Source organism: Hoplias malabaricus, chromosome 6 (assembly GCF_029633855.1).
Source record: "Hoplias malabaricus isolate fHopMal1 chromosome 6, fHopMal1.hap1, whole genome shotgun sequence".
NCBI lineage: Eukaryota > Metazoa > Chordata > Actinopteri > Characiformes > Erythrinidae > Hoplias > Hoplias malabaricus.
In genome coordinates this window covers 35,178,636-35,198,896 of record NC_089805.1, presented here as the reverse complement: position 1 = coordinate 35,198,896, position 20,261 = coordinate 35,178,636, and the positions used below count along the sequence as shown (strand labels likewise).

Sequence of the window (20,261 nt, the reverse complement as noted above, 5' to 3'; positions counted from 1 at the left end):
AGAATGTTCTCACCGTTTATTGGTCAGATTGGTGTGGAAAAGTAAACACAGGAAGAAGGTCCAGCACCAGTGGGTTAGAGTAGTGTAAATGTCTGAACTCACCCCCAGAACTAGGTGCAAAAACCTGTATATACTCATTCAATCATTATCTGTAATCGTGGCAGGAAACCGGAGCACCCGGAGGAAACCCACGCAGACACGGAGAGAACACACCAACTCCTCACAGACAGTCACCCGGAGCGGGAATCGAACCCACAACCTCCAGGTCCCTGGAGCTGTGTGACTGCGACACTATACATATATGTTTTGTAAACATATGGTTTACAAAAAGGTTTTAAAAATGTTTACATTAGCTTTTACAGGAAAATATAGAACTTTCTAACTTTACGACACACAAATTAACCTAACCTCATTATGTGTCTTTTTAAACTCTTTTTATGATACAATGTGTCAAAATGTGAGACCACCATATATTTAATTTCAAGTCTAAATTTCTGTTAAGTTGCTTATATTTAGCAGACAATTTGATAGTTTTATATAAAATAATATAATTCCATAAAAAGTTACAAGAAAGCAGGTGAAACAGAGGAGTTTTATGACCAAAGAAATAGTACTTTTTAATCTGAGAGATATCCATCTTAACCATTGTATTTGGAGAAGACTAGAACTTGGAAGTGTGGAAAAAAGCGCCTGCAGATTAAAAATAAATAAATAAATAAACTGCTAAAGGCCAAGGTGAGGTGGAGGTTGTTTTCTTACAGTGGTTTGGAAAAATATATTTTATCGCTCTGTTTTTCAGATACTGAAGATGGATAAGAAGTGATTTATGGTCGTTTTTTGACTGGAAGTAAATACACTATGTATCTTGGCACCCAAGGTGGCACTGTAACACAACCCCCCACACACACCTCCCTTACTGCCTTTGAGGAGTTTAGTGTGTTCTCCCTGTGTCAGCGTTGGTTTACCCCTGGTGCTCCAGTTTCTTCCCACAGTCCATAGCTGTGATGGGCTGGTGCCCTGTCCAGGGTGTGTTCCTGCCTTCTAGCCAGGGATTCCGGCTCTGGCAACACCCAATACTCTGAACAGCATTAAGCAGCTACAGAAAATGAATTACTGACTGAATAAACTTTGCACTGTACTGTATAAAAATACTGGTTACATTTCTTAGCATTCATGAGAGCAAAGCTGACAGTATTATGTGGGAGAATCAAATTTGCCTCTCGCATCAATGACAGACCTCACAACAGGCCACTGAAAGTGATTATCATTAGCGCTTGCCACTCAAACCCAAGCTGCCAACTGCTGATGTTTCAACAGGATGCACTTAGCTGCTGGCAAATCCCCACAGAGTCTATTACCAACTGGTGTTTAATGGTATGCCCTCATGATATAGGGAATGAAAATATTACACCAGGCTTGTGGTGGCACTGTTCCAGCTCATATTCAGACCTATCAGGCTTTAACGTTTACACCCTATCCATAAGCTGCAGGACATACACCGACTCTGTGCAGTATAGACAGTCCCCGCCCCCTCCTTAAGCCTCGTAAAACACGGCGCGCAACAAACTGCCTTTATTGATATGCAATATGCAAAATTGGCTTTTTATGGCTGGATGCTCAGTGTGCTTTATCGACTGTCTGTGGGGAGAAGCTTTATGCGGCATGGTGGGGATGGATCATTCCTCTCAAACACAACGTGTAAATCCACGCAGTTGTCTGAGGGAGGCTCACTGATCTCCCTTGTCAAGTGGAGACAGTCTCAGTCTGACTGCTGGGACAGAATCAGGCCTGAGACCGCACTGTGTTAAGCCCATGTGGGGAGGTAATCTTAGTAATAGCCGGGCTATGAATATGAGTGCTGAATAAAAGAGGGAACGCACTGAAGAGTGAAGCCAAGTAGAATGAGGCATAATGTTTAAGCATGGGACTGAGTGTACACTCTAATAAAAGTGCAGAATTGGTTCTTTGGAGTAAGGCCGTAAAAACACCATTGGGTTCCATGAAGAACCTTGAATTATATAGTTCTGTGAAGCGCCAGATATGTAATGGGGCTGTGTCTTGATAAGTTATGCATTCTATATTACTTAACCACATTTCACCGTTGTGATTAAATGCCAGTAAAATAAAGTTCTGCCCATTTTAGAAGCACATCAGTTCAAATGTGTGGGTTCTTCAAAAATAGTGATGTGTGTGTGCAGCCCAGTAAAACCTAGGAATTAAATTTTTATCAGCAAGATAACATCATCACTGTCCAATTAAAAACATCCATCCATTATCTGTAACCACTTATCCAATTTTAGGGTCACGGGGGGTCCAGAGCCTACCTGGAATCATCGGGCGCAAGGCGGGAATACACCCTGGAGGGGACGCCAGTCCTTCACAGGGCAACACAGACACACACACACATTCACTCACACCTACGGACACTTTCGAGTCGCCAATCCACCTGCAACGTGTGTTTTTGGACTGTGGGAGGAAACCGGAGCACCCGGAGGAAACCCACGTGGACACGGGGAGAACACACCAACTCCTCACAGACAGTCACCTGGAGCGGGAATCGAACCCACAACCTCCAGGCCCCTGGAGCTGTGTGACTGCGACACTACCTGCTGCGCCACCGTGCCGCCCCCCAATTAAAAACATGCATCTGTCAAAATAGTAATTTTACAGGAGAAGAGGGAAAAACCTTCTAAACATACAATGGAAGTCAATGTAAAAAGATTTTCTTCCAAGTAATTTGGGATGTGAAGGAAAGCTGCTGTGTTCAAATGATGTAGTAAACGAAAAACATACAAAAATGGACAAACACATTGTTAATTGGACAGTGACAATATGCATTTTGTCTTGGCATGACCATCTGCAGAAGAGTGAGAATTGTTTTTCCAGAGCATTGTTTTCTCTTTCATTCTTCATTGCTCACCAGCAGCTCAACACAAACTCACAATATTCCCCACTGTGTCTTATTTAATCATAACATAGGCACAAGCTAAGATAGGAGGCTAGTGCAAGAGGCGACGGGACTTTTCTAGAACCACAAGTCCAAGCCAAGAATCTTTGTAGAACCTTTTTAAGAGAGTAGTAAGCTCTGACTATCTGCTCTGCAATCACATTGTTCTGCAGTAGCCAAAACGAAATAAATAGTTGATATTGGAGCAGTGTGCTCCTCTATTAATAGGAAGGAGAATAGAGCACAGATTACATTCCACTCTGTTCCACTGAAACAGTGCCTTTGAGGAACTCGGTAGACAATGAACCTAATATGGGCCATTTCCTATCTGCCTCACATTGATAAGATCCTGTAGCTTCTGGGTAAAGAGCTAGCCTGCCTCCTGCATTATCATTGGCTAGTGGTATCTTGTCTCCTGTGCTAGGATTGGCTTTTTAAAATATTGCTTCTTGTGATGAAACAGGGAGTTGTCTGAATGCGGCTGGACAAATGTGAGACTATTTTTTTGTTTCCTATACTTTGTTTTAAAGTGGACGGTGAATAGCCACTTTAATCACATACCCATCAATGCACTGCTGTTATTTTAGTTTTTATGTGGCAATGAAAAGAATTTAAATGGATTTTCAGGGGCATAAAGGACCAAAGAGATGAGCCTCTAGCAATTAACTCTAATCCTTTTCTCAACACTTATAGGCCTATCTGCGTTTCCCCACCATCAAACATATATTTCTGTGCCAACACAGCAATCAAACCAAAGAGAGATTAAAGCAGATGCTTTCCCTCAATGAAAGTGAAAGCCAGGATGAGGAAGACGGCTAGTTAACCTACTTTTGTCCTGTCAGTTGTTGTCATTGTTTTAGCACACATTCTACTCACTGGAATATAGCTGTAGCTTCGAAGATGCTGCTGTTTCAGAGGGTGCCAACAGGTCACTATTCTCAGAGTCTCTACACAGTAGCTGCTTGTTTTTTTATAAACAAGTATAAAGACTCCACACTGGGTGTTTGATTATGACCAGATTTTATACAGAGGAGGGTTCTCATGTTCATTCCCTTAAATACAACCAGGCCAGATTTAGTTGGACTGCTGGAAACTACACTAATGATGCTTTTCCACTGAATGGTACCCACTCTACTTCACTCTATTCACTTTTTTGACACATGGAGCCCCTGCCCTGCCTCTGAAATTTAGCTGCTGACCTCACAAAGCACCGTATCTAACGAGAACATAGCTCCATACCACAATATAGACAGATCAGTAGAGTTTTCTTCAACACTCTGCAAGGTTTACACATAATCTTTTGTCCCTACTCTGCTCAACTGAAACCGAATTTACCTGAGCCAAGTAGGTACCATGCAATGGAAAAGCACCATAAGTAGTCAATTATGGGTCAGCTAGGTGCAATTACAACATATCCTGCTTTAAAACAAACAAAAAAAAAATTATAATAAAATAAAAAGAATAAAAATACAATGGTTGAATTAGAAGTAGATGTATTTACAGTAGGTCTACTCACAGTAGATCTATTTTATTTACCTTATAGGTAGTTGCTTGGTTTATTTATTTATTATCCAGATGTATTACACTGGCCCACTGCTGAATTAGACTGGTGGACATTGATTGATCAAATATGTTGTAACAGTAACTAAAAAGAAGCAGGTTAGTTTAAAAAAAAATCTTTGACCCCCTGTAGTTGCCTATATTCACTTTAGCCTTTAGTCTCTAGTGCTGCGGTTCCCTCTTCCAGCAGTGGCCCTGGAATGCCCATTGTGTTGTTCTTACTGTTCCCAGCACAACTGCTCTAACTAATCCGCTCATTAACAACCCTCTCTGGGATGGAGGAGGGCTGTTTGATGGATAGCACCCAAAAGTGCTGGACAAGGAGAACTCCAAACACCTCTGCTGCAGTATACGATATTACAGTGTGTACAGTTGCAGTGAGGATAATATGTGTTACTAAATTACAGCTCTAGAGCAGGTGGTGGGGGGGTTTCTAGCTAGTCCAGTAGCGGAGGAAGGGTCAGTATCAGCCAACTGGAGTGTGGGAGGTGGGGCTTGATGCTGTGGGCAACGAGTGGGGAAAATAAAGTGACTGGCTAGTGGCAGTAGGAGCTGAATGTTTAATAATGTAATTGCCTTTCTGAACGGTGCAGTGAGCAGTTTATCTCCGCACCAGTGACTTCTAACCACAGATATCAGGGGAAGTCATTTAATGCAGGCTAATGCACAGCCCACTGATAAGGCCAGGTCATTTTCTTTAGCATGGAAATAGTAGTGTGTATTCTGTTAGTAGTATGGTCAATGCCTAATGGACTCTTTAAGAACGGCTCAGTCCGCTTCTGCTGATGTTCACTGATGTAATCAATGGAACTTCTGATGCTGTTTAAGGCTAATTAATAAGCAAATGTCATCTAATTTGGACACAGATACCTTGGCTTTATCAGTGGGTCCATGGGAAAAAAAAATGGCATCTCTCCTATAGAATGTAAGGAAACATGTAATGGACCCTCTGTAGTACATCCACTGAGTGCTGCTGCAGTCGGGACGTGACCCAGATCAGAGAATATTTGGCACTTCAAGCTTATTGCAAGTCGTCGAGACGCTCTCCCCCCTCTACATCCCCCACTCCCTCGTTAAAGGCCGTTAGATCGCGAACACGACGCCTGAATAACTAGCAGTACACAAGCATCTCGTTTCCCCTCTCTGTTCAGGCGCACGGTTGCCCTGAGGGGTCTCACAGTTGGGGCACATGTGCGCGTGCTTCGTGTCCATGCCCCGGCTCGTGAACGTGCGCCTTTTACAGGCTCGTGCTCTCAGTGAATCCCGCGTCCGGTTTCCACGGAGCGGTATAATCAGCCTGATCCCACAGCTAGGGTCCCGTGCTCGGGTAGTCCCGCCAAAACTTCCCTCCACTGGATTTCGAGCTGAGTGCTGGAGTCGAATGCACGCGTATATCGTAGCTGTCCAAAAATAATAATAATTATAATAATAAAAATAACCTCGTATCTCAAGACTGGGATACATATATATACAGTGAAGCCAAACACCGTCCCAGTTTCCAGTGTGCGCTAATGTGAGTTCATTCCAAAGCTTTTCTAATGGTCCATTCATCGTGGGATTCCCACCGTGTACAGGACAGCGGCTGTGCTCGGATGTTGCAGAAAATACAACTGGGAAACAGTGAAACTATAGACAGAGACGATATACACAGATAACAGCAGCGTTCGCCCACCGGACACTTCGGAACTGTGGAACTCCTCGGGAATTTCCGCTCAGGAGAACTGTCAAACAAAGCAGCCCTTAGTTCCCACACAGGAACACCCCGCGAGATCAGACTTACCTGAGCGTGACAGCGGCGGATCCTCACGCGCTCATTCCCGCGCTGGACGTGGTCAGTAATTCCTGTGGGCAGTGCGGCTCGCAGTGTTTTTTGGCGCTGCTCGTGCTGCTGCTGCTGCTGCTCGGCGTGTGTGAGCTCAGGATTCCCTTCAGCCCACAGCTGAACGGGAGGAGCCACAGCATCACACACACACACACACACACACACACACACACACTACAAAAGCACTACACAGCTCTAAAAGGTGAAGAACAAAGCTCCGTTTATTTACAGCTACAAACACACAATAAAGAAATACAGGCCTCCTATCATCCACTCATTTACTGCCTAAAACAGTCCTTCAGGTGTTCAGTAGAAAAGACTTGTGACCTAGACCCAAAGCCCAAAGAACCTTTGAGAGAATCTGGTCAGTAGAACCATCCGTTCACTGTAGAAAATTGGTTTCCTTGTAGGTGGTGCAGCAGGTAATGTCAGTCACACAGCTCCAGGGACCCAGAGGTTGTGGGTTCGAGTCCCGCTCCGGGTGACTGTCTGTGAGGAATTGGTGTGTTCTCCCTGTGTCTGTGTGGGTTTCCTCCAGGTGCTCCGGTTTCCTCCCACAGTCCAAAAACACATGTTGGTAGGTGGATTGGCAACTCAAAAGTGTCTGAATGTGCGAGTGTGTGTTGCCCTGTGAAGGCGACCCCTCCAGGGTGTCCTCCAGACCCACCATGACCCTGAATTGGAAAAGTGGTTACAGATAATGAATGAATGAATTTATATATGCAGCACTAATATCGCTGAAAACCTACACAGCAGCAATAAGTCGTAGCCCTCATATTTTTTTCAGACTGATACCAGACGCTATGCCTCAGCTCTATCTGTCTATTCATTAAGGTTTTCATCCTCTTCTGCTCCATCCTGGTCAGGGTTGCAGTGGTCCCTCTCTACACTCTTAAAAGACAGTTCTATAGGACTCTCTATAGAAATGTTTTTTAAAGTTGTTCTTTAAAATCACAACAGGATAACCCTTTGTGGAGCTACATAAAACCATTTTCAAAGCAAGTCAATATGGAACACATTCTTTTTCATTCATTCCCTATTAAGGGTCATGGTGAGTCCGGAGCCTACCTGGAATCACTGTGGGCAAGGCAGGAACACACCTTGGAGGGTCACAGGACACTTTTGAGGCACCAATCCACCTACCAATGTGTGTTTTTGGACAATGGGAGGAAACTGGAGCACCCGGAGGAAACCCACACGGACACAGGAAGAACACACCAACTCCTCACAGACAGTCACCTGGAGGAAACCCACACGGACACAGGGAGAACACACCAACTCCTCACAGACAGTCACCCGGAGCAGGACTCGAACCCACAACCCCCAGGTCCCTGGAGCTGTGTGACTGCAACTGCACCACCGTGCCTCCACAGTCTTTCTTGTGCAGAACAATTTCACCATTGAGTCTTATGTGTGACTTGTAATGATGCTAAATAACCTAGCTAAATAAGCTAATAAGCTAAATAAAGTTAGAAATAGAACAATTAAGAGTACGGTGCCTTGTCTCAAAACAATGTAATTTACTTAACAAAACATCCAGTAATTTTGTAAATATTGAATTTGTTATAAACGTATGAACATATTATTAAGTCTATGTGCAGATAGCTGTGAAATAAAGTTTTATTTGATGTATTTTAGTCACATGTCTCACACTGTACATTCATTTGAGTGTGAAATAAAATCACATCAAAGGGCTAAAGCTACAGAGTCAATAAAAGAAAAGAGGGCAACGTGCTCTATGTTGTAGTCATTAACATGATTTATGTTTATCTACTTCTCTTCCATTTCTCTCTCTCTCTCTCTCTCTCTCTCTCTCTCTGATTGGCTGGGCAGTGTAGTGTGAGAGACACTGGGTAAAGGAGCATCTGGTGTGTTAAACTCAGGCTCATGAGTCTCAATACTCACGAGTGAACTACATTCACTCTGCCATCTTTTCATTTCACATGGGTGTTGTGCAATAACATTCTGGGGGCAATGAGGGGCAAAATGACCCATCCCTGCCAAATAATCATCTCCACCATCTCCATCATGTCCCTTCTTTTGTACATCACAGTATGAACACTCTGGGATCTCTATGACTTGCTGTCCACCCACAATGATAAGACCATTCCCCATATTCATATTACCACATAGATGAAATGGTTAAAACGGGCTTACCAGACGAATATGATTTTCATACACACTTCATGTTCTTCCTGCAGGCTGTAACCTAATTTGGACGCGTCGACTTCCTCCTGAGACGCCCTGGGAGCCTCCCAGCATCTCCTCACACTGCGATCTACTTCCCAGGCATATTCTCGGCTATTAAATTAACCGCCCAAATCCAATAAAGCGATAAGGTTCTCGGCACAGTTTTACACTCAAATGAGTCAAAAGACTCCATCCAAGATTACAGGGGATTACAAGGGTGAATGCAAGCAAAAGCTCAGTCTTAGACCACAGTCGGGGGGCTCACAATAGTCTCTGCATATTTCACACACCTTATCAGCTGTCTTAATGACCATGAGGATATGAGTGGTGTGTGTTAAAGGAAAGGATATTACAAAAGAAAAGTATAGACTTTTAAACTTCTAGAACTGAAACACGGATTTGCAAAACCAAGAGAAACATGGCTCCAGAGGTTTTCAAAGAAATAAGGATTATGCAGTGAATGTAAAATCTGCACTGGGCTATGTTTAAAACCAAGGATTGGAGTCAGAGGCCAGTGATTTGCGAGAGTAATGTGGCAGCAGTTTCAAAAAATAATGAACAGGAGAGTTGTTGCTCTCCTACAAAGTACAGATGCTGAATGCAAAACTTCAAAACTGTTAAAGCTGAGGAGGGCAATAAGACAACAGGAGACAAACAAACCTAACTTGCACAAAAGAATCTAATTTTCTTGCATTAGATGTGATAGTTGTCTCTTGGTCTAAATGAATGCCTCAGGAAAGCAATTCTCCTGCTGTACACATAGGTTTTTGTGTTGAAAATGGCTGTTTTGTACCTCCTTATCCCTTCATACCACAGCTCTTGTGCATGATTTATACCATTTAAAAGAAAATATTGTAATTTAAAAATCTAACAAAAACCAAAACAAAGCCCAAAGACCAAAGGTTCGACTCACAAAGACCTGAACTTAGACTTAATCTTAATACTAAAACCAAATGTTTTATGTAATTTGATCACTGACTATTCAAGAACAGAACAAGAATTATTATATGGCAATGGCAAAGCAAGACAGTGAGTAAGAAAAAAACAATATGGGAAGGAAGTGTAACACATTAAAGGACTTTCTGAAGTCATAGACCAAAAGACAGAACTGAAGCTAAGGTGTTGTAAGGGTCCTGAGGTAACATGGTGTAATGTCAATGAAACAGACAACACTACCACCTTTCCACTGCTTATTGTAGAGTGGAAAACAAATCAGACAACACTCAAAAAAATAGCTAATTTAGCGTCTGTATTTCTCTCCACCAAGCTGTAAACCTGCTGATTTTCACAGGCAATATTTCACCACCTCCGGTGCCAAATTCTCAGATGTTGTGCAAATTCATGCAGCGCAACATGGCAGACTGAGTTAGCAAACTTTACACACACACACATCGACATAAGTAACTTATTCTTAAAACAAAAAGAAATAAATATGCTTTTTTTTTTCCATATTGCATAAAGTGCCACAGAGACATCAGGCCTTTAGCACGGTGTATAATTCAGCACCTTGGTCAGCGATCACTAGAGCTTCTTCATAGGTTTACTTACATACATACTGCATCTGGCAGACACTCATTCAGGTCGGCTCGCAGTTTTACTCCTGTTACAGATGTAGTGGATTCTTCCCCAAGGGCTCTGTAGTTGCCTGGGTCAAGATACAAACCCCAACGTAGGTGGTGAGAACTGTGGTGTGTCACCCACTAGCTTTACCAAGCATACAGGTGATACAGAAATAACAGAAAGGTGGAATTAGCAACTAAGATAGTTAGTACAATGCTTATTTATTAGCATCAAAAGACCCACATTAAAACTGTAAGGAAATGTGTGCAGCTTAGTCTGAAGATCCTGAGAACAGTGCTCAAGGCAGGCCTAAAAGTGCACTCAGTTATTTTCTCCAGTGATTATTCTTCACACTGTTAAACAGCCATTATACTGACACCTAGTGTCCTGGAAGATTCAGAGATTTTGTCCTAAACCCAATTTAAACATGGCTGCCCCAAAGTCAGATACCTGCGCTACAAAGCATAAACTTGTTCATTTAAGAACTGCAAACTCATTTGATTCTTTGTTTCCTAGAATAAAAATAAACAAATGATATAATAATGAATAGGAAATTTACAGGAGAATGAAAAAGAAAACCTTCTCAACCTTCAGTTGAAAAACATCATTTTGGAGCATTCAGTTGGAGTGTTCAATTGATGTATTAAACTAAAAATCAACATAATGGAGATACACCTTTTTCATTGGACAATGATGAATAATAAGTAAATCACTTAATGTTGGTACTTTGTGGTGCTAGTATTGATTGACTGCTCCTTGAAACCTGCATGAAGTCTAATTAAATCAGGCCAGAACACATTTATAATACAGCTGTCAAAATTTGGAAATGGCAGCAGGGAGCAGGTGGGGGTGTTAAGTGGGCTGCTATTTTGTAAAGTTGCAGCCCATTTATTTTGCTGAATGAGTTTTGTTGTATTTTGTGAGCCAGCAAGTACAGGATCCGGTTCAGTGCCAACAGGTTCACTAGCTTTCCCAGAATGAATGATGTTGATTTTCTTATCTAAACAGGAAAATATATTTAGACAGATGTGCCTGAAGGAGTTCGCTGGAGCATGGCATTGTTTCCTTTCCTATTACTATTTTTAAAAAATGTGGTTGCCACTCAATGTGTTTGGCATCACTCCAATCTATGACCAATTAGATCATTCAACATTTCTTATTTTATTAAACATTCATTCATTCATTCATTGTATGTAATTGCTTATCCAGTTCAGGGTTGCGATGGTTTCTGGAGCCTATACCGAATCAATGGGTGCCAGGTGGGAACACACCTGGAGGGGGCGCCAGTCCTTCACAGGATGACACACTCACACCTACGGACACTTTTGAGTGGCCAATCCACCTTCCAACGTGTTTTTGGACTGTGGGAGGAAACCGGAGCACCTGGAGGAAACCCACGCAGACACGGGGAGAACACACCTCCTCACATACCTATATATTAAAAAACAAAACAAAACCCTGAGGACTGCACTTGGCCATGAAAGTGTTAGTGATGTCAGGCACTGATGCTCTGATGGGGACCTGTATTCTTCTGTAACAGATGCTAAACATAGGATATGAACGTAGGCCCCTTCAACATTTCCCATTTCTTTTTATGCTTCTCCGTAAAGTTGCTCCTTATAGTTGCTGACTTCACAAAATATAAGGAACGTCTACAAACATGAAGACATAACAATCTGTGCACCATTTTCAGAAAAACTAACCACGCTGTCATGTAAAAACAAATGAGTTCCACAGCAATCTTTTCTGAAAAATGTGGGCTCTTGATTTTCCAGGGTTTTTCCTGGATTCATTTTTCTGAGTTGTGTTTCTCTGAGGTTAATAATGAAAGACCATCATTTAGAGTTAAAGCTATTAACCTTGGCATGTATTATTGATGATCCACTGCAAATAAGTTAATTAAGTAAGAAATTAGTAAACACAGTGGCAGATAACATTAAAGTAACATTTTACTTAGTGATTAAACCAAAGATGAGCAGCTGTAAGAAGCGAGATATCCTGAGGTATTATAAATATATGTATTTTTCCCATACCTTACAGTCTAAATACTTCTGAACCACACTCTAGAGATTCGAGCTAAAGACACATGATGCCTTTTCAAGCTTAAAAATGTTTGGCATGTGCATAAATGAAGGTTTACTTTGCAGATAAATTGTTTGCATGCCATATTCTCCAATGCACAAAACCCTGTACTGTCTGTGTTCTGTGCTCGCCGGGCTCCTAGACATTATCCTGTTTTCTGATGATAGTGTTTGTGCATTATGGTAATGTGCTTTTCTGTGATTGCTCTGTTTGCCTGTGATCTTGTCTATTCTGCCCATTTTGACTATAATTCCAGGAAAAGCCATAACAGAGTTTCATTTTAAATGCATTCACCTACCAGTGGATCTGCATCACAGTGCACAAGTACTTGAAGCCATGTCTTAAGTTAAAATGGTAGAAATATGAATGGAGAACGCTACAAACTATTTTTGACCATGTTTAACTTTGATTTAGAGCTCTCTCCATTAAAAGTGATAGGAGACTCGCCGTGTATTGGCCGAAACAACTGCCCTTGGGCTACTGCTAAGCTGGATGCCTGGTGGGACAGGTCAATGATTGCTCTGTACTACTACCCATACTCAATGATGGTGGCTTATTTTAACCCATTCCACATGTTTGTTTAGCAATGTGAGGTGAATACTCCCTATTAATATATAAAGTAAATCAAGCTCAGTGGTTAGTTGTATGAAGTATACATAGAAATCAGTGAAACCGTTAACAACCATGCTATACATTGTCGACTAGCAAAACTGTTACTGATAAACTGTAATGCTTTCATCTTTGAAAGATTCAAGGAAATCACTGAATGTGTTGAGGATTGTTCAAATGCTGGAAATCAGGAAATGCAAACAACCTCTTAAAATGAGCTTTAAAGACATGAAAAAGTGCCTGCAAATTCCTTCAAAGATAATACAGCGGTTTAGTTTAATAAAATTATAAGTAGTTCCTGTGTATTTTCCTGTTAAATGTGTTGTCTGTCTTGTTGTTATTCCTCAATTCATTCATAGTGCTCTAAGTTGACAATTTTTTTATTTGGAAGATTAATAACTGAATGGTGGTCTCTAATTTGCACAATTCTGTATTTTCTCACACTGCAAACTTTCATCTCAGATCATTACAAACACTTTCAGAGATGCTCACCGAAGACCACTTGCCCTAGAAAGCCCACACTGCAGAAAAATCAACAGCGGAGACCATTTTGTCAGTTTCATAACTGAAAATGAAAAAAGAAACCCGCTTGGAGGGATTTGTTCAATCACAGTTAAAGGTCAGGGCTGAATTTAGTGCGTGATCATGGCTTGTCTCTCTCTCTGAGGAGCTGTCTTGAGACTGGACACCACACAGAACTTGTATGGTTATTGAAATAACAAATAAATAAATGAAAAGAAAAAAGAAATGAAATAGTGGCCTCTAGGAATATGGTAATGTCTTAAGTTTCTTCAAACATCTGCTACAGCTGCACCACATCTGCTTTGTTTAACACCCACAACAAAGACTTTGATATTCTGAGAGTGAAGTGACAGTGACATCAACTATCCAACAAGGAATTCTCATTTCCTAGAAAGTGCAGCTCCAGCCAGTCTTTACCTCCCTGCATTTAAAACATTTTCTTAATGAAATCCTAGAGAGAGAGAGAGAAAGAGAGAGAGAGAGAGAGAAAGAGAGAGAGAGAGAGAGAAACCCATTTACAAGAGTGATGCACTGTCACCAAACAGACTTTTATAAATGCTTTCTTTCTGCATCTGCCAGGTTAAACAGATTGTTTATTCTTCCATTCAGTCAAAATATTGACAGCTTTTAGGCTCCAGACCTGATTAGCAGAGTATGGGTAAAATATTCTGAACAGCTTTCTATGTTGAACCACTAAAAAAGCAAAAACAAGAAAGCATGCTAAAACCTAGTCTGCACAATTTATTTTGCCCTTCTAACTCATACAAAAAACATTTTCAGCGTCTAAGATTGTATTTAAACATAGGGACAGTTTCTCAGGGATTAAACCTAGTCCTGGACTATCTTTTTTTTTTCAATGGAAGTGCTTTTTAGTCCAGGACTAGGCTTAGTCCCTGTCTGGGAAACCACCCCACAGAATTTGTGTAAATCAATCTCAGCAATGATAACTGATATATTAAAACCTTTGCTGAGTGTGGCTTAAAAATGTAACTTCGGATACTGATGCAACAATAACAACAACAAAAATAATAGTAATAATAATTAGGCCTATTAAAATTATTATTGTTCCCTATGATATCGTTAGGTTTTGTAAGATATGGGCATTTTTAAAGTAAGGTTAAATACGGTTATACTAAGGATAGGGAACTGCTGTATGATTTATTTATATCTTATTTATGTGAAACATTCCATTCCTATTGGTGAATGTAATATTAATAGGTTATAATCATCAGCCCAATTGGACCACCTTCACCAAAACAACTCCAACGCTGAAGATACAGCCTACTGGACTTCACTGTGCGGCTCCGAGAGCCCCACAACTCGTGGCTGACCCCTGGTGGCGAGGGAAGGAATCACACCTTTCGGTCCGTCGGCGAGTAAGTGATACAGATTCTTTTCAGAATAGTTTGGTAATGGAAGCATTAGAAAACCATTCCACACATTCGTGTCTGATAAGGCTCGTAAGTGTAACGATTATATAAGCTTCTGTTGTATAATTGTTGATGAAAAAGCTGATACAGGCCTGAGCTCCAGGGTTAAATCTCTCCATGACGAAACGAGTCCAGCCAAAGACAGAAGTTGGAGAAACTATTTTTGAACGCGTCCGGCCCTTTTCCTGGACCAGGTTCCTGTGGGAGGCGCTGGAAAAGCCTGAGAAAGTTCCCCTCTCCCCTAAAACATCCCCCCAAACAGTTTCTCAGACAGTTCAGAGGAGAAACACACACTCATCGACACACTCACACGCTCCAGTACAACGCAAACACACCCAGAGAGAGACAGGTAAGAACTCATCTCCGTTATCTTGGGGTTTAGTGGACTTTAGTTGACAGTGCTGTGTCCAGGGATGGGATCAGACCGAATCCGGTTGTGTATGGAGAATATTTGGCATATCACATGATACTACACAAACACTGTGTGTGATATTTGTGGAAGTAGAAAATGAGAGATTTACTGAGTTTGTACAGTTTAAACATTTCTGACTCTCTCAGCTTAACCATTTTTGGACACAACTCTCTCTCACTTCATATCAGTGAAATGGAACATGGGGAGAACGGCTATGGTTTTAAATTTAATGTAATGATTGAACATGTGTTTCTTTTACTATCTGTATTACTTATATTCAGTGTTATAATTTAAGTTTTTTTTCATCTGCCTTTCACTTTCGACATTTCTATACTTTCACTCTCTGTATACACACATACCGACATAGAGATTATATGTGGATTGGTATCTACAGTTAACTTTCACTACGTGTTTCAGCTCAGTCCATTAAATTAGGTTCTGAAGATTTATCCAGAGAAACGAAGAACAAAATCTGTGTTCTTCCTCTGACCAAGACATTAACTCTTTTTCAGAGAATCTTATTACAGTTTACTATATTGTATTAATTGTACTATTGTTTGTATTAAGTTGAATTTTAGGTAATGTTTTTATTGGCACACTCCTGACAGTCACATATGGATGACTGATGTGGTTTGCTTCAGATTTGCGTGTGGTTTGCGTAAACAAAGCCGTCCCTCCGGCCACAGAAAGGAAAAAAGAGCCCTCTCCCTCCAGATAAGGGCAGAGGGGTAAGAGCTCAGAGCTGAGGATGTTTACCCACATGTTGAGCAGCATGTCGTCTTGGGACTGCGCTAAAAAAAACCCACTTAAACTACTATAAATTCTACAACAAGCTTAAAGCAGCAATACATGTTTGTGATAGAAGAACTGATTGATCATAATTAGCAAATTTATGTTGTTTCAAACAATTTCTGCCCAGTTTTTATTTAATACCACTCATTAGCCCTCGGCTAACTAATCCCCTAATTACAAGTTGATTCCAATCTGGGTATGGGTTGGAACCTTCTTCCTTTGAAACATGAAGCACATTACCTCCCCAAAGGTTTTACTTTCATTAAAAGATGATCACACGTTGGGTAATGTCATACTAAGTCACGGGGAGAAGCAGAGAGGTCAGCCGTGTTCTCCAAGACTGGGGACTGAACTCACAGTCTCCTGATAATACGGCCAACACTTAACCTATACGTTTCTAACTCAGCCATCTTGTGAGAAATCTCACGGGTCAGGTTAATTTCCCAGAGAGATAACTTAAGCCCAGAATTTAAGACTGTCTGATAGGAAAGTTCCCCAGCTCTCCCTCTACTGGACAGTGCTGCCCTTGGGCTGTAGTTATCTGACTAACTGAGAAAGCTCGCTTTGTGAAACTCTCTCCTGCCTCATACTTAACAGAATATCGACAGAGAATTAATCCTCTGTTCTTCTGTGATCATGCAGTTTGACCAGCAAAAGCCCATCACAGATTCTTTCTGCTGAATATAAGGGAAGCATATTCTACAAAGCGGGATTTCTCAGTTAGCCAGATAAAGCTCAAAGACGAGGCATGTCCAATAGGAATTTTGTGTGGGTCAAAACTCAAACAGGTTTTGAGTTAGTGTGTAGAAACGGCTCATGAACTTCAGTGTTTTGGAAAATAAATTTGGGAATTTGCAGAGTTGGAGCCCTGAGCGAGCCACAGTAAATGAGCAGAAGACTTAAAGTATATCACTCTATAGTAAGTGTCCATGTGACAGTCACAGCTGGTCTGTGATTATCATGGGTGTTCTTCAAACGAGAGTGTACACTGTTTATTTAAGTCTTTCACCAAAATGTCACAGACTTGACATTTGCCAGCTGTCTGTTTGTGCTGATGTAATTGTGTCCAGTCTCATTTCCTGGGGCTTAATAAAGGGCTCCCTGTAATTTCAGTCTATGACTTAGACGTTGTCACATGACTATATCATAGTAACATCGTCCAGCAGCAGAACTGGATCTCTGGCATGTGTTGTGTTTGGGTTGTACAGAGATCTTCCGTGATGGTAAAATTTAGATGGTAAAATTAATGGGAGTGTTTATATTTCAGTCCTCTTAGTCCAGACCAAAGCAGAACAGGGTATACGTTGTTGACCTTGAATCCTGATTCAATCAGAATTTACACTGACCGTAGACATTTAGTCCAAACATGTAAACCAAAGTCAAATGAAATAAAACAAATTAACAGATAATTTTATGTTTGTTTGGTGGCAATAGCGGGGTCTTTTAGCGGTGTAGTGCTTTTCTAATACAAGGTTAATATGTTTAATACATAATACAGTTGATAAGGTGTACCTCGGTTTTCTCCATTTTTGATGATCTCATGATGAATGATCCAATAGAAATGCTTCAGAAATACTTGGAATAAAATCTTTTTACATTGACTTCCATTAAATGTTAAAGTTATCATTTTGGGAGATGCATGTTTTTCATTGGACAGTGATGAACTTATAAAGCATTTTGTGTAACATATAATTGTAATTCAAAATTGAAACTAAATATTAATTAATATGTTACATTCACAATCACTGATGTTAAGATCAAGATTTTTAAATAATCTAAACCAAAACATATACATACGTTTGGGTACAATATTAAGCCCAAGAACAGAACATATCTATGCACATGCTTTTGCAGAGCTTTTTCCCTGATGGAACTGTAATGAATACAGTGACATATAAACTCTTCTCGCTGGCTTCATTTACAATACCACGCATCTATTACCATGAAATGACAAAAGAACTGGAGAATGTTTGAAATTTGAAGTACTATTATAATTCTCAATTCCCATGTGTGTATAATGTGTTTATGCCTGATTGCAGGTGCAGAGGATGTCCAGAGCTGACTGGGGATTTCTCGAACACCTGCTAGTTGACGGTCAGGAATACTCAACGAACGTGGGACGTGTGTGGCTGACCGTGCTCTTCATCTTCCGCATGCTGGTGTTGGGCACGGCAGCTGAGTCAGCATGGGATGATGAGCAGTCTGACTTTGTCTGCAACACTCTGCAGCCAGGATGCATGGCCGTATGCTACGACAAGGCTTTCCCCATCTCCCACTTCCGCTACTTTATCCTGCAAGTGGTTTTTGTCTCCACTCCCACCATTTTCTACTTTGGCTATGTGGCTCTGAAGACTCGAGAGGACCAGAAAGGAGAGAAAGAGGAGGTAGAGGCGCAGTGTAAAAGGCATAAGGACTGCAGAGAAAAGCATGGTAAGCTAGAAGTCATAGAGGAAGAGGATGAGGAAGATGAAAAGCAGATGGGAAAGAAGAAGAAAAAAGCAGAGACTCCAAAGATCAAAGGGAGGATATTGGGGGCATATGCTATAAGTATAGCCCTTAAAGTTGTGCTTGAGGTGGGCTTCATCGCTGGGTTATGGTTCCTCTATGGATTTATAATTCCAGCCAAGTATGAATGCAAGCGTGATCCCTGCCCCCAGATTGTTGACTGCTTTGTCTCACGGCCAACTGAAAAGACCATTTTTACCATTTACACCCAAGCCATTGCAGCAATTTCTGCGTTCCTCAACATTGTAGAGTTGTTCTACCTCCTTAAACTCGCCATTACCCACTACTTGACGAAGAAATACAAGTGCCATGTGTTTGGAACGCAAATAGAGAGGACTCCAACAAAACTGGAGCTGACAGAACTTCCAGCTCCTTATGAGAGGGGCCACATTTTTTTGCCTGTTGGCAGTAACAATTATTCCCAATCTGGCCATGGCTGGTCAGAGAGTGAGCCCTACTTAAGTGAGGACACGCTGCCTACTTACTCAAACTGTATAAGCAATAACAATCAGAGATCTCACTCAAAACATCACAGCCACTCTAAAAAACACAGTACAAATGTCCATAAAGGGAAGCATTCTAAAGACAAACAGTATGTATGAAGCCAGATTTGAAAATCTGAATTGGAAATATTAGCTTGGTCCAGTTGAATGGATCATTTAATGGAACGGAAGAGTAAGGAATAAAACCCTGCTCTGGTCCCAGTGCAATACTGTAAGGCAAAAGCCATTTCTCTTTATTTGGAATGTAATGTTCCCAAAGCTAAACTGTCTTCATCCAACAGCATTTAATGTGGTAGAAAGGTTAGGTAGTAGCTAGACAAACCTCACTAAAGAACTGTCAGTCAGTAAAGTGATGACCAATGCACTAAAGCCTGACTCCATACAGCCATATAGCAGTGACAGTGCCAATCCAAAGTGCAGTTAAAGACAAATTGCTCAGTGATTAAGGTACAAGAAATAATAGTAACCTTTGCTCGTTGTTTGGCTCCAGTGTCAACTAGAAGAAGATGGTCCCTCGTTTTAAGATTTAGTTACTTTTAAGTTCCTCATGTTTTGAAGAAGTTGTTCTTGCCTCTGACTCTACAGCAGTGTTCATTTGGGGTTAGGACTCAGATTTCTGTAAAGCTGCTTTGTGACACCAGTTGTAAAAAGTGCTCTATTAAGCATATTCCACTATGAAGATGTACAAAGATTCACTCACTCTCATGCCTATCCACCAAGGTGTATCTGCACTTACTGTGAATAGTGCAATATTCCAGATGTTCAAAACACACAGCTTTCTAAAAAAAAGTGTAAAACAGCTTTTTTTTATTTAAAAATATATATTGCTGCTTTTCTTTAGTGGCATGTTCCTTTAACAGACTTTAATACACTGATGTAAAATCATGTACCAGTCAAATATGTGAATTCAAAGATGTATTTAACAATGATTATTTTAATTTTATACTGAATTTCATATTTATTCTTTTTAGTTCTAATAAAGGTGTTCTTTATTTAGTTTTCATTTAATGTGTTTGTCATGTGTGAACCACTACTCTGTTAGAAAAGGCACATGTTCACCTATTCAATTAAAGTAAGAGCGGTACTGACATTGACCAAGTAGCCTACCTATTGACTTAGTACACTTTGAATAATTAAAAAAAAAACATACTCCACCATTAACTTAAATGTACAGCTTTAACGTGTCAAGAACAATTAACTATAAAGAACTCAATTTTCCAACCGAGATGTAGTTGATTAGCAAGACATTTAGCTTCTTTATACAGGCACTGAAGTTAATGTTGCTAACACTGGAAGTCTATAATCATTCAGATTACGGGTTTACATT

The 20,261-nt window shown here is 40.8% G+C and overlaps 1 protein-coding gene across 1 annotated transcript; it reads left to right on the top strand.

The window, feature by feature from the left end:
• The first annotated feature begins 14,989 nt into the window (after positions 1–14,989).
• On the top strand, positions 14,990–19,937 carry gja4 (gap junction protein alpha 4). The gene is made up of 2 exons (XM_066674733.1): positions 14,990–15,071; positions 17,966–19,937. Exon 2 carries the CDS (start codon positions 17,975–17,977, stop codon positions 19,031–19,033), a length of 1,059 nt encoding a protein of 352 aa, XP_066530830.1. The 5' UTR covers positions 14,990–15,071; positions 17,966–17,974; the 3' UTR covers positions 19,034–19,937.
• The last annotated feature ends 324 nt before the right edge of the window (positions 19,938–20,261 follow it).